A 17785-nucleotide genomic window follows, 5' to 3' on the forward strand; every position below is an offset into this window, starting at 1 on the left:
AATGACCTGAAAAGAAATAAGCTCTCATGTTTTTATACATGAATTTTTACTCAACAATACTATTCTGTTCTAGATCAATGTATTATTAAACATTCAAATGTTCAGTTCTTTATGTATTCCCAATTTTATATTTGAGTTTCTACAAGTTTTTCAGTCTAATATGAATAGCTTGGGTCCGAGACAACTCAAAGGAAAGTTACAAGCTTCTATATTCTTGCTCTACTGTAAGAGGCCAGTTAATTTTTTCTTTTTTTTTTTTTTTTTTTTTTAATTTGTTTTTTAACAGTTCAATGTTTGGTAGGCAGACTGTTTCAATTAACTTCCCCCCCCCATTTGAACTTTTACCAGTTTCAGGATGCATCGCATATCAGACTTTCCATTATGTCCATGATTGTTTGCCATGAGGAATTGTCTTTCTGATAATGTCTACAACTCTTTTATTTCATAGGTGTTTAAAATGACATGTGTAAATCAGCATTGTAAGGTACTAAATTTAAAATGGTTATAAAATGACGCAGTGTGTTCCTGGTTTTAGTCTGTAAAACTCACAAGACAACAAAATAATCCTTAGACATCACAAGTGACTTTGCCCTGACATCTCCTCAAAATACTGCGTGAGGGGCCTAGCCTGGATGTGGGGAGTTTCTTCATAGATATCTGGTTCTGTCAGTTGATTAGCATTTTAGATGAAAGACAATAGCTACAGGGAGTATGTAGCTGCCAAGCACTTATCAAAAAGAATTTTTCAAATCACCCCTTATTTTTTTAAAAGAGGGGAAGAAAAAGGATATAAGGAGCTTTTAAAAATAATTATCCTTGTTTTGGAACTGTTATATGTGAGAGATCCATTATTTGAAAGCAAATACATATGCACAAAGGCCACAGGGAGACATTTTTCTGAGGTAAATTAATTCTAGGACATTATAATACGATGTGGTGGAGCATATATTTATAAGCCGGTAACTGCACTCAGTTCAAGTGTTCAGGAATGAGTATCAGTGCCTGAACAAACTTAAGATGTATATGTGTTGGCTGATATACTCATTCCCCGTTGTTTGTTATTATTTCCTTTATTAGCATTTGAAATTCATAAAGAACATTGGATACCATAAAGTAAATATGTTATTGTGTCCAGAATATTTGTCTGAGTGGCAGAAATTAAAGACTGTAGAGAAAAGGACTGGGAGAGGACTTGGAGAGGTCAGCTAATACTTTTCTTCTGCTGCAAGGCAAGATCAAACTAAAGCTAAACCACTCTTGACAGATGTTTGTCTAACAAGTTCTTAAAAAAAAAAAATAGTGATGGAGATGGTGAAATTTCCTTAAGCAATTTGTTCCAGTGTCCTACTGTTGTTATTGTGAAAGTGTTTTCTGATGTCTCGTCTAAGTATCTTTCATTGGGATTTAAATTCATTACTTCTTGTGTTGCCCACACTCAATGTGGATAACAATTAGCCTTAGGTTTTTTTTGCGTTGTATAAATCAAGTCTGTGATGCAAATTCTTTGTAGTAAAATAGGAATGTAATTACCTTATTTTTAGAGGACACAAATTATTTCTCTGAATCTGGATTAGGGATTAAAAAAGTATGCTTTGGCAGAATGTATAGTCTGAAACAAAGTGAGTTTGGACTCAATACCTGATTCTGTATGTGATGTAGCACAGGTACTGCATCTAGTACATGAAACTTTGATTTCTGTATTGTCTTTCATTTAGTTTTGTAATATTCCAAAGAATAAAACTTGATTGGGATGTGTAACAGTATAAATATACAATTGCACTTGCTGATCAATAAATAATGACTATATCACAGACCTAGAACCTTTATTGCCTTGGTTTGTTTGATGTTTCCTAATAATTGATGGGAGTCTGTTCACTGACTTTAATGAGATTTAGGTGAATCTCCTGCTGCTGAGAGTAGTGAGATTCTTTTAGTAGAGGTGAATTACTGGGTGTTCCTGGAACAACACAGAATTAATTATTTATTATCAAGAGTTAATGAGAAAACAATGGAGTTTTACAGTATTAAAATACGGTTTAATAAAAAAAAAAAAGTTGAACCTCCTCATTGTAATTTTAAAACATGGTTGTTAATAGCATTTATTTTATTCCATGTAGTTGCTTTGCTTATTACGGCTTAAATTCTAAAGTGTTTTTAGTCTTTGACTGTTCCTATTGACTTCAGTACTATATGCAAGGCTACTCTTTTTCAGTTGCAATCTTTAGTTTGTCAGCTTTATATGAAGCAGGTTTTGTTTAATATACAAACATGATGCAACTGTTTGGGTGCTATGTAAATAATAAGGTTGTGATCAAAGTTATTTAAATGATTTTGAATTCAATTGAAATATGCACTTTTTGGATTCCACCCAAAAGTGGAGGAGTGCCTGTTTAGGAGAAGGCGCAGTAGAGTCTTGATAAGAGGCACAGTTAATGAGGTACAACATATTCCAGTTTTCTCATGCTGCTATCTTGTGCAGCCTATCTTCTTGGGATTACTAAAGAATAACTGCTGACTGTCCAAATCTAATTTGGCTCAGTGCACATTGGTCTTTCTGCCAGATGGAGTGTATTTCTAGTTCTGCTCACTAGAATTCAGATAAACTGTGGTTGGCAGAATGTGGCAACTTTGACTTTGATATAACCCAGTACACTGTAATGGAAAATAGAAATAAGCTCCTGGACATCAATGTCCATAGGTCTGACTGTGAAAAAAGGCATCAATTGACTAGCATTCTTGATGGAAGTTCACCAGCTGTTTCACTCTGCATATCTAAAGCGGGCTGTCAATATGGCATCACTGAATACCTTAATAAAAACTGCACAGGCACCAAATTTTCTCCTTTCATTGGAGTGCTGCCAAAACCAAATGTCTTCATTTTTTAGCATGGATGTAGCATTTCTGTGTGAGGAGGAGTGTGGAAGAAAAGTCTGCCTGAAACAACAGAAGGGAGTGAAATAAACAGTTAGCCAAACTTCTGTCCTGACTAAGGACAATCCTGTGTTCCAAAGGAATTTTGAATAAAAAGTCCAGGCATTCTGGCAGTAAGATCTTGGTTATATTTTTTTGGAGTAGGTAACCTGGCAAAGGATAACATTTCTTGTCGTAAGAGTGGATAATTATAATTATTGATGTCTGTTTTTAACCTTTTTATTTATACTTTTGGGGAATCCTCTTGCATCTATAATGAGAAAATAATGTGCTGTGAAATCCTCAATTAGTAATAAGTTGTCTGGATCAGTTTCTCTGTGCCAGCAGTTACACCTGAAACTAATTTATTTTTCTCATCTGCTGTTATTTTAATTTGCATTGGTAGCATTAAATAAACACTCTTCATGTGAAGATATTGCCGAAAAATAGTTTAATATAAGCTATTCACTTTGTTCTTTATGATTCAAGGACAGCATGTCTTGGGGCATGTGACCTGTTTAGGAAAATTAATTAATTTCCATGCTTTTTTAATGTTAACATTAGAAATAAAAATGTGTTCTCCAAATTATCCCTTTCTTATCCAGTAGGCTAAAATAAAGTGGTAGCTTAGCTATCACATCAGTCCTTTGATTTCAGACAGGTCCATTTCTTTTTTCAGGCTCAGCTCATATTGCAGTTGTTGAATTTAGAACCACAAAAATTTTATTGTCATTTCAGTTCTGCTGCTTTTTTAAGAGCTCAGCTGTGTACGTAGGGACAGTCCCTTAGCATCTGAAATGTTTATTCCAATGAGGACATACTGGACATACTGAGAGTGCCCCCTTGCACCATCTGGCCACCTTTTGTTGATCTTAGTTACAGAGGACTCACCTTTTCCTCCATTTCTGCCTGATCATTTTTGTTTTGAAAAAAGAATAAATACAATACAAATGAATAGCCAAAGCAAGCACATTCTGCGTCATAACTGTACAGTTACCAAGAAGAGGGATCCCTACTGGTCACAAACTCTTTAATGCCGGTAGGGTTTTTATCACATAAACTTAAAGATGAGGGCCTGTGAGTTGGTCCATTGGCATAATCTTTGGTAGTGTCTGACATGACTGCTGCTTAATCTTTCTATTACAGTTCTTACATCAAAAATAGAATGACATTTAATGCATCTTCCCTTCTGTTTATTTGGTCCCTTGCCTCCATGAGGCTGCCCATGAAACAAAATTAATTTGATTCTTCTGGAATCTGCTGCTTCCTGTGCTGTAGACCTGAGGAACTCCATGTGCTCTTGCAAATAACTGAATAACATTGATTTAATGATTCAGACAATGACATAGATAAACCTCAGGAACAGGTATGCTTTGAAACCATCAGATAATTCACATTGGAAGGAACTTAAGGAGGTTGTCTAGTCCGAATTTCAATACACAAGACCTCACGATTCCTAAAGTTTTGTTTAGTATCAGAAATGAATCCATGAGAAAAAAAACCCCAACATTCACATGTGTTAAAAAAATCTTTTTAGTTTGTTTTACAGTTGGAATGTGCTATGGATTTATCATGTCTCAGAGGGAATACTTTTTCTTGATTCTTACTGAACAAATGAAACTCTACTCTGGTTCATTAACAGAGAAATCAAAATGAATGGCAATAATCCAGATATCTGCTGTAGTCCTATTTCAGAATGTTTATATTAACACAGCTAGTATGTAAAATGTTTGGGTTTTAATTAAGGCTTAAGAAAGTAAACTGTTTTAAAGAGAGGTGAGTGAAGTCATCCGGGTAAATATGCCAACCTGAAGAACAGCTCCCCAGATTAAACCAAGAAGCATTATGAAAAATGATTCATTAAAGATTTTTCAAAATTTCTTCATAAGCCTCCACACTTGTTTGCTGTGCAAGTGAAGTTTCCAGTATCACACAGACTGTTCATTCCTATAGCATTCTCCAGATGAACAGAAGCAAGTAACGAAAGTTTGCAAAACAAATACGAAGAGCATCACTTTAGCCAAGCTGCTGTACAGTGCTGATTTTTCTCCTGGAGTCAAGGCCAATGCAGCTCAAAAATAGAAGTCACTTCTGTACTCTGTGTTGGAGTGATGGTTGAAAGAAGTTTATTTGGTCCAGACTTCTAGCTCCTTTGGTACTGGTATATCACTCACTCACAAAAAAGCAGAACAGCAGTCTGCTCAGTTCACATCCTCAGATGGCAAAGCTACAAAGAAGTTGATAGAAGGAAGGTTTGTATTTCTTTAGGTATGCTGAGTACCCGTGTACCCTTAATTTACTGTGGAGTACATTTGAAGAACTTGTATTAGCTTGATTTGTACCAGGTCTAGCTCTGGCAACCTGTGCCCATTGCACATTGGGCTTTCCACAGAAGCTGCTCTCGAGTAGGGCTGAACTGTCTGGGACTTGATAGAACTCAGGGTCTCCGGAGGGCACAGTGGTGTCTAAGCAATTCCCCCAATTCAATACTTGTTCCCGCTATAAGTCTGGTTCATAAAATGGCTTCCAAATGCTTCTGCTTCTTGAAACTGAATTATTATTTCATATTTCAAGTGAGCAGACCTTTTTCTTTTATTGTAGTGAACTAATTACAGGGTTATTAGTGCTCCATAGCCTTCTAGCCAGATGATATTAGTTGCTTGACTGAGCACTAGTGTTATCGTTGATTGATGTTGAAATGGTTTGCCCACAATCCCCTAGTAACTCTTATCTACAGAGATTCAGCCCAGTGGTCTAGTCACTAAACTGTGTAACTTTTCATTATTTGCTCATTACTTTTGCCAGATTTTAGCTACCTGGTCTAGAATTTTCCTTCCTGAAGCAGTAAGTGTCATCTCTTTCCAGGAACAATATGAAGAAACATGCATTGCTTTTCCTATATAGATTTTAAATGAATAAAATAATTCTTACAAGCCCTGCAGGAAACTCTTCTGCTCTGCAATATGGAAACACCGTTGAAATCCAGGAGAGAATCTTCCTTGAGTCATGGATGTATTTTCATTCTTCTGCCCCCCATCTAGATATTTTCAGGTTATAATTTTCCCCTCAATCTGCCAGTTGTTATGAGTTTCAAACAACCACAAGCAGAGTTTGGTCCCTAAATGCTTTTCATCTTGTTCTGCTGTGGGTTTGCACTGTTTCAGAGCTGTAAGAATGAAGGCACTTGCCCTGCAATTTTGGGGCATGCTGGTAAATAGACATTAGAGACAACTCTTTGTGGCTAATAGTGCTCTTCCTTTTAGTGCCAAAGAAGATTCCTGGGCTACAGAACAAAAATTAGACATGAGGAAAGAGGGTAATAAGGATTAGAGGAATCGGAAGCCAGTGGGAATGGGAAAGGAATCTGGGAAGTGACTGTGGGGAAACAGTGACTGCTGAGATCTGAGATGGGAGGGAAAAAAAGAATAGTTAAATGTGTACATGCAGGAGACTAAGACTTAGGAGTGAAGAAGCTGAGAGGGAAAGAAGGAAATAAAAGGGGAGGAGATTTGGGTTTGATAGGCCGTGGAGCATTGGACATCTCAACTTTTGAGGTGAATCTAGGAGACAGGAATAAAGCTGTGGCCGAAATGGAAGCATGGGAAGAGGGAACCAGTTTATATACAGTGAAGAAACTAGGATAAGCCAGGAAAGGTGAAGTGGGTGTGAAGAGGGAAGACCACGCTCTGTTTAGCACCGGAGAAGAATCAGTTCTGATCACTAAAGGAGAGTGACCAAATGTCGTTCAAAACAAAAACCTGGAACAAAACTCATAATTCTAATGAAATCTAACAACTGCAGGCTCAGTAGACACGCAGGGTTTATGACATACTGTTTTTCCCCATAATTGCCACCTTTGAACTCTTCAGTTCCACTGGCAATAATTACTCCCCTTCCTTGTTCCCCTCTGGGGCTCATAATTTTCTTAACTTTGCCTTTGCTTATAGCCTACTCTGCTCTGCAGGTGCCAGCAATTCTTGTCTTTCAAACTGTCTTTTATTAACGTAGTTCAGCTGAATTCAGAACAGTTGTTCATAACCCATACCTTCTGTTACAAGAGCTGAAAAGAATTTGTATGCATTAAGTTGGTCTCTCTTTTTTCTTAACTATAAAAATTGTTCTTATGAAGTTATTACTGAGCCTTACAAACTTTGCTTTGCAAGAAATACTTGTTCCTCTGAGTGCTTTCAGTGTTGCTTGCAGGTTTGTTTTTGCAGTGTTGCCAACAGAGTGAGATTTTTCATATTTTCTGCTGTTTTGTGAGATTGAATGGGGGAGGTTGGTGTGATGATGATGAAGATGATGATGATTATTATTAGTATTATTATTTCTCTTGGGAATATATTAGAAGATGGAACATGGATAAATGGAGCCTCAAGGGTGACTCATGTTTTTGTTTAGCTTGAACTAGGTCCAGCTTCTAAGAGGAACTTGATTTTAGGTGCATGTTTTTGCAAAGTGTTTTAAACTGAAGCTATAATTCCGGAGGTCTCAATAGCATGTGTTTGTTTTTATTTAGAAACATGTTTAAGGAATGTTTTTGGTGGGTGAATGTAAAATAAATAAAACTGTCTCAATCTGGAGGTTTCAATTCTTTGGCATGTTCAGTGTCAGCAAAAATCAAGTAGAAAAATGTTATTTAGAGAATGGATTCAGTTAATTTTTATGATTTTCTTTGCAAAGAATTGTCTGTACACTCAGTTGCAAGATGCAGAAGTATGATTTCTTAGGTAGTGTTTGCTTTTTACTTTGTAAATGTTTCTGCGTATTTGGAAGGTGGCTAAAATTTGTTTTTAGCATGGGCCACTGCCTGCTTGTCTTTGGGTAACACAAATTCAGGAAGTACTTTTTGAAACAGCATGCTGTTACCATATAAATTGTCACTGAGCGTATAACAGTGCTACACCTTCATGCTATTGCTTCTATAATGTTGTTCAAGGTATGGTTCTAATTTTTTTGCCGTTATTATAAATTCTCAGTAAATGTTGTTTAGAACTCAGTTTTTGTTAACAAAAAAAACCCCTAAAAAACCAAACAAACCAACAACCAGAAAAAACACCCAAACAACAAAACCTTGCTCTCATGTGCAATGTGAATATCTTAGCTTGTGAATATTTTGAAATTTGTCTGCAGAGCTGTTGATGACATTCATTTGTAAGTTGTTAGGGGAATGAAGCAAAATCAGGGCTTCACCTGGTTTTTGTTTGTTTTAGGGGATTTGTTCTTATGTCTTATAAATGACTGTTCACTGAGAATGTATTCGTAGTACTTTATCCATACACTTGTGATTTACCTTTTGAATGTAATAGGTAAGGATAGAATAAGAATGTAATAATGCTATATGTTTAAAAAATGTAGTTTAATGGATATTTCTAATAACTGTAACTGAACTTTTAATGAAAAGGAATTTCAACATGTGAACCTAGTTTGCAAGTGGAACAATAAATGTCCCTCTGGTAACTTAAAGAGCATAGATGCTTTTGTCCTAGTCGGCTGCGTAGTAGGGGCATACACTTTATCTGTATTTTAGTATACTTAGGTGTCTGTAAAACATGAGACAAAGTCAAATTTGCAAAATAAGAAGAATTTATTATGTTGCCTGCTTAGAAACAGTTTTCCATGTGTATCATGACCTGAATGAGACAGCTGCAGAATTTGGCCAAGCAGAGCTGCAGTAGTGTGTACAATGGCTTTGTTGGTCATTTCAGCAGAAGTACAACAGACATATGTAGTGAGCTGAGATGTAAGTGAGAGAAAAATGTTGATGAAAGACTCTAAATTTAAAAATGTGTTAATTATTGAAGGTTTTCATTGACCTTTGTTCTATATTAAAACTTAGAGATTGTTTTCCAGCTCCAGTATAAGCATGCATCTTTCACTTGTACTTCACTAAAATTCTTCACATGATTTAAAAGTTTTATGTACAAAAGTTCAAGCAAGTAGGATTCTCCCATTTACCTGTGAGAGATGAGAGGAATTTGACCACACAATTCTTACTAAAATTAGCAGGCATTATATGGTCTGATCTACAGCCCCTCTCATGAAATGTCCCTGGTGCGGATTTCACCATATGATGAGTGATTGTGTTCAGTCTACTGATCTGTTGCTGGTTTTGAATGATAAGAGTGTTGCAGAGTTAATGCTTGGACTGTGTGTTATGTACTAATTCTGAAATGTATTTTAATTGCAGGGATATTAAACCAGACAACATCCTGATGGATATGAATGGACATATTCGATTAGCAGATTTTGGTTCTTGTCTGAAACTGATGGAAGATGGAACGGTAAATGAGAAAGAATGATATATTCCTAAACACCTTTTCTTCAGTCCTTTGCTAGCTACTAAAATGTGTGCTAATAACGAGAAAAGGTGTCTAATGTTGAATGAAATGGAATTGTAATGGTATTGGTATGTAACTGACCTTGGTTCAAAGTATGACTGCACACTGCTTGGATTTACTGTGTATTAAAAGCTTTTTAGATGCATATAGTCAACTCCTGAATAAATAAAGAGAAGCTGCACTATCAGTAGTGAGTAGGTGTTTGTTGATGAACTATGAATCTCTCAGTTTTGAGCTCTGAGCTCTGATCTGTATTGAAAATGTAAGCTTTAGTATAAGCAGGATGAGGTACTGAAATATGATGATGTGCTAATTGTAGTATATTTAAACTTGCACAGTATGTAGTAGGTGTGACTAGAATGTAATTCCAGTATGTTAATCATGTCCCAGAGTGTTACAAAGTATTTGAGTTAATATATGTGATTACCCAATCTATAATTACTTAACAGTTCTAAGCCTAAGAATTGACAGTTTTGTTCTTTCTCTGTTATTAAATATTTGTAAGAGTTTAGCAAAAGTATATTATCACGATGCCTATTAATGTAGTGCTATGGATGCTTAAGTATTTTTAAATGAATTTAGAAGTCTTTGTTTGTGTTTAGTTGTTACTGTTACAACCAGAACATTAGGCTAAATTTTTATATACATGCACAGTGCCACAAACAGTGTCCGTAATGATGGAAGTTGATTTTAGTCCTGGAAATGTAACTTCTACAGGTTCAATCTTCAGTGGCAGTTGGAACACCTGACTACATCTCTCCAGAAATCTTGCAGGCCATGGAAGATGGAAAAGGGAAGTATGGGCCCGAGTGTGACTGGTGGTCCTTAGGCGTTTGCATGTATGAAATGCTTTATGGAGAAACGCCCTTTTATGCTGAGTCCTTGGTGGAGACCTATGGGAAAATAATGAACCACAAAGTTAGTGCACTTTCTCTTTCTGTCTCTCTCTAAGCTAATTTTTAATAAGTAATAGGGTAACTTGAAGACTTACTTAAAAACAAGGTTTTATGTACTAATTATGTTAACGTTCATAAATGTAAAACAAAAAATATGTTTCCATATATTAGGTTTATGGTTATGAATTGCAGATGACTTTGCTGTAGGATAAAGCAGTTCAAAACTAAGTCTGGATTTGGAAACATGGCTGTTAGTTCACTCTGTGGAGTAAATCTTGGCTACATTACATCACTCCTTTTGTGTTACTTTCTTCTGGTGGATCCATTGGTTGGCTTATGCAGAAGATTCTTAAATGTTCTTCCACATGGAGGTAGCTGTAGAAGTCAACAGTGTAAGAGAAATTTAAATAAAGAAGAAAAACTAGGAAACCAAAAAATTTCAATAGTTTCTATCCTTTGGAGAAGTCTTTTTCCTAGAAACCTTACTGCATGTATTTAAGAGCTGGAACGTTTGCACGTTTCTTTTTCTACATAATGATTTTCACTAAAAAGGGTGATTTTTCCAACTTTTTCTTGGTAATAAACTACTTTCTCTTATTTTAATCTTTAAGGAGAGGTTTCAGTTTCCTGCCCAAGTGACAGATGTCTCTGAAAGTGCAAAGGACCTCATCCGAAGGCTCATTTGTAGCAGGGAGCATCGACTTGGACAAAATGGCATAGAAGACTTTAAAAACCATCCATTTTTTGCTGGGATTGATTGGGACAACATTAGAAACTGTGAGGCACCTTATATCCCAGAAGTCAGCAGCCCCACTGATACATCAAACTTCGATGTGGATGATGATTGCTTAAAAAATTCTGTAAGTATAGAATTCACGTTTTGACGAATCTGCTTTTGTAGTATACTTTATAACAAAATACATGTAAATGGCAGTTTATTTCAGTGTGTTCACTATGTCCTGCATAAATAACAAATAAGTGCTACTTTGAAGAACTGTGGGGCAAATACATATATCTGCTACTTGCAGTAGCAAGTTCTTAGTGTCCGTGTCTTACAAAAAATAATATATTTACATGTAGATAGTCTGCAAGACACAGTATTTCTAGCAGAGCATGGTTTAGACTTCTACTAAGTTTGCATAATGCATTTTATTGTCGTGCTCTACTCTAATTGCGCATATCTCTGTCAGATTCCATTCAGTTCATTCCCACTAAAATTCTTCCAGCTTATTTTCTGACTTCAGTTGAGTTTGGGGAAATTTAGGAGAAAAGTTACAGCCACTTTTTCAGGAACAGTCTTAGTGATAAAGAAATGATTTTGCCTTTACTTAAAAAGCTTTGCAACTATTGATTTTTAACAACCTTAGTGTTTCTATGCTTTTGAACAGGAAGTTTGACAAATGATAGAGGTCTTTAGCAGCAGAGGAATGCCTTGTGTTGTCTCCTTAGAAATACTTTGCGGGGGGTGTGTGTGTGTGTGTGTGTGTGAAAGATGCAGAAACCTGCTGTTTGCATGCAAGGTGAATTATTTTCACCATTTTAGCTTTTGTTTTCTGAACTGCCTGTGCATCTCAGTTCCACTGAGCTTCCTGGACCTGCAAATAAGTGATAGGCAACCTGAATTGATACAGGCAAGACGATCATTATTTGCATTCCTTTTCTTCCAACTGCACAGTAAAACATGCAAAACACTTTGACTAGATGAAATCCAGTGGTAGACATATGTGGTGTGGACCTTTAAGTCTCAGAGTCCTTTCATATAGCCAAATTAAGCGAATCAGTATAGCTGCCTAGGACAACTTGCTTCCCCGCTGTTGTCCGTCCGTCCCCCCCCAGTTTTTCCTTATTTGCATCTGGTATTGCTCATCTCCCTTCACAACTAAAGTATTTTTATCTTAAAACTTTTTACACAGTCTTCAGATATCTGTTTGCACATTATATTGTCCAGGAACAGCTATCAGGGTGGGGTAGCAGGAATGGATGCTCTGTGTAGCAAGTCTTTGTGAAGCTGTGTTTGTGAAGCTGAAATACCTTTTAGAGGTTATTCATACTTTCTAATGTTGGCCCTGGGGGTCTTCCATTTTAGGGCCTAATCTCCCAGCTGAGGCACTCAAAAGGTGCCTGTGTTGTGTGAATGTTGCCCTGTTGTAAAGAAGCAGGGAGCTGCAGGTGAAGAAAGAATGCTCCTGTGACGAGTTGTTGGACTCAGACTTGAAAATGGAGTCCAGTTCTTAATTTGCTTTAGACTTTGGGGGTGAAAAGCAATGCCATTGAACTGTTCAAGATGAACACTAGTTTCTGGAGCTTCATTTTCAGTTTCCTCACTTGAAACATGTGAAGGTAGTTTTTTTTGGTTTTGTTTAATTTAAGGTTATATTTTTACCATTTCTTTTCGCACCTAGCATCTCTGAAAAAAACCTAGCCTGAGGCATTGCATGACTGAGGGTGTTTTACATTTTTGCGTCAACTAGTGGGCATTGTATTTAATATTGCTTCCCCCCAAATTCTTCTATGTAACTTTGGAGGTGTTTTTCCTGCTGTCTTTCATACACATCTTGTGAGGAAGGTTCACATACTTGCATTACTATTGCGGAAGTCAGCACCACAGATAAGCCCATGAGACTTTTTCTTTTCTTTTAAATTCTTTGCAAGGTTTGAATGGCATACAGCAAATGAGGAATGCCCAGTGCTGAAGATAAAAGGCAGTGTTGAAAAAGCCATGATGGTTATTGTTCTGCCTGAACTTGGAATGAGGCTGTAGTCCCATGAAAAAATTATATACGTAATAATGAAATTCAAACAATATGTTAGAAGTACACATAAACACAAAGGACAAACCAGTGGTGTTAGGCAGCCTAAGTTCTGCAGGTTTTTAGTTTTTAACTGTTTGGTTTAGTAGCCTTACTGATAGGCATGATAGACATAGATTCAGTTATAATTTTGTCAGTATGATAATACAGTTGAATTTACACAAGTAGCAAGAAATAAGTTTTTTGATCTCTGCCAAAGAATCAGCAAAGAAACAAATTCTCTACGGAATCTTACACTGTTATCAATAGATATGATATTTTAGAACAAACACTCAGTTACCTGTGTGGTAACTGAAAACTGTCATATGGGCTGTTAAAATCACACAATTATGCATTTGGTCTTCTTTAAAGTTATTCGTAAAGACAGTTTTGAAACTTGAATCTATGAAATATGAAAATAAAGTATAAAGAGAAGTAAAGAATTTTACTTTTCCTAACCGTAGTGTGTAATAATTGATATTTTTATTATCAGTTAGTGGAAAGTTAGGGCTTTGTAATTTGGTCTTGTCCTTAGTTTCCAAAATGCTCACCAAGGTGGACTTGATGTACTTATATAATCTAGCCATGTCACTGGTGGGTTTTTTGTTCAAAAGAAATCATTATGTTACCTTCTCTTAAAATTTAGAACCTTTTAGCACTTTCAGTGTGATAATCTTCTTAGGGAGTTTCTTTCGATGACTGTTAAGGCTATTTCTAGTATAGCAACATAAACCCTTGCATCTTGGGGTTAAACAGGAAACTTCTAACAGGATATTTAAGAATATTAGAACTTAATAATGGTTCGAATAGTATAGCAACAGGGTTATTTTAGCCTGAGGGGAACCTCAAAGATTTGTCTTGGTTTGTAGTGCTTTGTCTGGCAGGAAAAAGGAGCAATGAAGGAAGAAATGGTCAAAGCACTAATGGGATTAGAAAACCCTGTTGTGTTACTTCTTTCTAGTAAATGTCTGACTGTTGTTTTCTCCAAATAGAGTGAGCCTGCTCAGAAGTGGGGTTGGTAAATTTAGAGGCAGGAAGCCCTGCTGACTGTATAGCAGAGAGGAGTATAAGGGGGAATAAAAGGCGATACTCTTTGTGCTAATAGCTTCTTGGAAAAAAGAAGGAATAAATTGGCTTTTAATAGGCATAATATTCTGCTTTCCTCTAATGATAGCCTATTTAATTAGAAAAGCATTTTTGTGCCAGCATGCTGGTTTTTGTTATATTGCATGCTATTATAAATAGACTTAGGTGATGCCATTTCTCATTTGGGCTGTAGATAAGGATGGCTGTGCATATAGTTAATATAATACTATCGCTAACACTTCACATATGGTTAAGCTCGAAAAATCTTTTTCTTTTGAGTCAAGTGGTATATTACTTAATCAACTGTCCTATTATTTTTCTAGGAAACAATGCCTCCACCATCACACACTGCATTTTCTGGCCATCATTTACCATTTGTGGGTTTCACATATACAAGTAGCTGGTAAGTTAAGAGTTCCAACAATGTCTATAGGATAGTTGCATAATATCTTAAGTTTCTGTCTGAAACCAACTGCAAAAAGATACCAAAGAGTGTGGTTTGCTGAGGAAATTACTAGGCCATAATCTAAAATGCTGTCTGTCCAAAAGAATGAGCTCTCTGCAGGTAAAATTTACATGGATTTAAAGGTCAGCACCTGCGTTCAGAGGAGTTTTGTTGAGAAAGGTGGTTTTCAGACAATGCATGAAGTTAACTGCATATGACAAAGTTAAGACCAGATATGTGGACCCAGAAAGAACTTAGCTTACTAGACTTTAAAAACAGTTTTATTTCTAGTCCTTTGACTTTCCTGTAAGTCTGGATGGAAATTGTTTAAAAATTACTTTATTGATATTTGGTATTAATGTGGTATTTGTCATGTTCATCTCTACTGCTAAATTAAACAGTAACAAGGAAGTCCATGTATGCTCTTGATCATTTATGAAAATAAATAATGTTTACAACCATTGAAAAACCAGGCCTATGTTTCTGCAAACATGTGCTTAATGCTGGTTATGTGACATGTCCTGTAGACTTCATAAGGGTTATTTGCATAAGTCACAGTATGTGTACATGAGTATCCACAGAATGACAGCCACAGCATTTCTGATATGTATATGCCCTAGTTGTCATGTGATAATTTCACACCATTTGTTGTGATTGTGGTCGTTAAAGTATTTGGGAAAGTTGATTGATTATTTTAAAACAAACTGTTACTGTAATCTTACTAACTACCTAGATTGTTGCTTTTTTCTATCTGGCTCATGTAGACTGTCCATAATGATAATTTTTAATCAGGAGTTCATTCACTTTCATGTAACAAAAAATGTATTGAGGAGATCTGTCATGCTAGGTAAAAATGAATTCAATTTTTAATGAGTACATACTAACAAGGTATTATTTGACTGTATAATAAATTACATATTAATTAACAATTTAAACAACTATTTATTGGTTGATATATTATTTTTAAATTATTTTAAACACAGCCTGTTGTAAAATCCAATACTGTTTAATTTTTTTCCCCCAGTGTGCTTTCAGACCGCAGCTGTCTAAGACTGACAGCTGGACCACCCTCCATGGATCTTGATGCCAGCATTCAAAGAACTTTGGAGGACAGCTTAGCAACAGAAGCTTATGAGAGGAGAATAAGACGTCTAGAACAGGAAAAGCTTGAACTTAGCAGAAAACTGCAAGGTATAATCATTAGAAAAAAAAATAATTCAATCACTTTTTTGACTTAGATTAGCTTGCAGCTTTGTAAGGTACAGTTTATACTGTGCAAAAAAATAAATATACCTCCTGGAATGCTTTCTAGCAGAAAAGAATTCTTTTTATTATTTCCATTGACAAATTAAACTTCTGTTACTCTTTGTTACTATGGCATAAAGATTTTATTCTTAAAACCTCTAAGAACTTAGTTCGTCCAGCTGACAGTTACTGAAAAATTGCCACTTGGTAGTTGTAGATTGTGGAGTCCTCAGCAGAGGGTCTTTTGGCACTTGTTAACTTACCAGTGATATCTTTTTGACCTCCTCAGATGTCAGGCGTGTAATTTGTCCCTCTCTCTTCCATCTTTGTCTAGAGTCCACCCAGACAGTCCAGGCTCTGCAGTATTCAACAGTGGATGGCCCAATAACAGCAAGCAAAGATTTAGAAATTAAAAGTTTGAAAGAAGAAATTGAAAAGTTGAAGAAACAGGTAACAGGTATGTTATTAATGTAAAAACTGTAACAGGAAACAGTATTTTGACAAGATTTTTTCTCCTAATGTAATGCTAGGTTTACCTTGCTTTCTAAAAGAGTCTTCCAGTCTATTTTTACTTTTCATTTTACCCTTCACTCTTCATTGGTACCTCAACATTTTCTACAAATTCAAGTTAATATTCAGTACTTCAATAATTCCAGTTGCAAGGGGGAAGGAAGATTTCAATGACTTCTGATATTATTATTAGTGGTAAAGTTCCACTAGTTCTAAATTGTGGTGTTGCTAATTTACATGAATCAGGCTCTACCTGAGAATCTGTGAAACCGTGACCAATTTCCATAAGACTACCTTTTTTTTCTTCTTTTTTCTTTTTTTTTCCCCTTTTTTTGTTTCCTTCTTTCTTTTCTCCTGCAATGTGTACTGCAAGAGGGGATGAAGCACTTGTTTGCTTGGTTTTGGCAGTATCAAAAGTCACTGCAGTCTGTTCAGAAGTCATAGTCACTGTAGCATATCTTAGTATTCCTTACTTTGTACATCTCTGCACTCTGGTATGCAGGTAGATAGGTAGTAAACTGGAAGGTAGGAAGGTGTTGTTTCTTGCTTACATGAGTAAACGTGAGGGGTAAAGACTTTAGCCTAGCAGTTTTGATAGTCTTAAAAATATTTGGTGGAAGGATAATTTATTATGGTTTAAGCATCAATTGATATTTTTCATTATCTCATTTTCTGTCAAATTTTCCTTGGAAGGGCCAAATTTGTGAGATGTGATCACCTTTTTGATTATATTTTCTTTGAAACTGCAGAGGTTTACGGTGTGCTGTTGCTTAGTGCATTGTAACTAGGTGTGAAGTAAAAGCTAGTTCAAACTGGAGATGTGGTTTTCTGAGTATTTTGTTGGAACAGTACTTTTCGAACAGTGTGGGTTATCTGGGAGGTGTGCTATGTGCCTGAAACTACAGTGATACTGAGTTTTCCAAGTGGCTGGGAGTAGTGTGAAGTGTGTTTTCCATGAGAGGACACTATGGGCTATAAGGCTGCAGTTCCATGAGCAGCAGAACAGACCAAACAAAACTCTGCCACCGAAGTGGGTCCTGCTCACAGTGTGGCCCCTCCTCTCTCTGTGCATGCCCTGGACTCTCTCTTGACTTTAATTCCCTCAATTAAACAAACAAAGAACTATCTAGATGCAGAGAATTTAATCAACTTATGATCTGATAAATCAGCACAAAGTGGGCAATAGGAGCAGACAAGGAAAGGGAGATAAGAGGGGGAAGAACCACCTCTCAGCTCTGCTATCAATGAGTTATCGTTTCTTATGAAACTGAATATTTATTTCCTTTCTATTTAATTCCTTTGCTTCTGAGAGTTCATTAAGATTTTATGATAACTAAAAATTTGGCTTTCAAGTATCTCAGTACTTCAAGTTTGAAAAGAGTTTTTGAAATCTATGCAGATAAAGAGCTGAACTTTAATTAATGTCATACTGCCTGTCTTTAGAGCTTCCACACTAGTCAAAAAGCAAAGATCTACTTAGCCCAGTATCCTGTGTCTTTTTAGAGGCTGCTGGATACATTTAGGGAAAGATTCAAAGAAGTATGATACATCCAAATCCATCTT

General features: G+C 36.1%; 1 protein-coding gene across 11 annotated transcripts in view; it reads left to right on the forward strand.

Moving 5' to 3' along the window:
* CDC42BPA (CDC42 binding protein kinase alpha) overlaps nucleotides 1-17785 on the forward strand; it is a 188664-nt gene that overhangs the window by 100373 nt on the left and 70506 nt on the right. For all 11 annotated transcript variants that reach the window (XM_075042495.1, XM_075042497.1, XM_075042502.1 and 8 more), the window contains 6 exons: nucleotides 9101-9194; nucleotides 9969-10169; nucleotides 10759-11007; nucleotides 14346-14425; nucleotides 15492-15658; nucleotides 16047-16169. In XM_075042495.1, coding sequence (XP_074898596.1) covers nucleotides 9101-9194; nucleotides 9969-10169; nucleotides 10759-11007; nucleotides 14346-14425; nucleotides 15492-15658; nucleotides 16047-16169 — 914 coding nt within the window. The remainder of the gene's footprint in view (nucleotides 1-9100; nucleotides 9195-9968; nucleotides 10170-10758; nucleotides 11008-14345; nucleotides 14426-15491; nucleotides 15659-16046; nucleotides 16170-17785) is intronic.

Source organism: Buteo buteo, chromosome 12, assembly GCF_964188355.1.
Source record: "Buteo buteo chromosome 12, bButBut1.hap1.1, whole genome shotgun sequence".
NCBI classification, from domain to species: domain Eukaryota; kingdom Metazoa; phylum Chordata; class Aves; order Accipitriformes; family Accipitridae; genus Buteo; species Buteo buteo.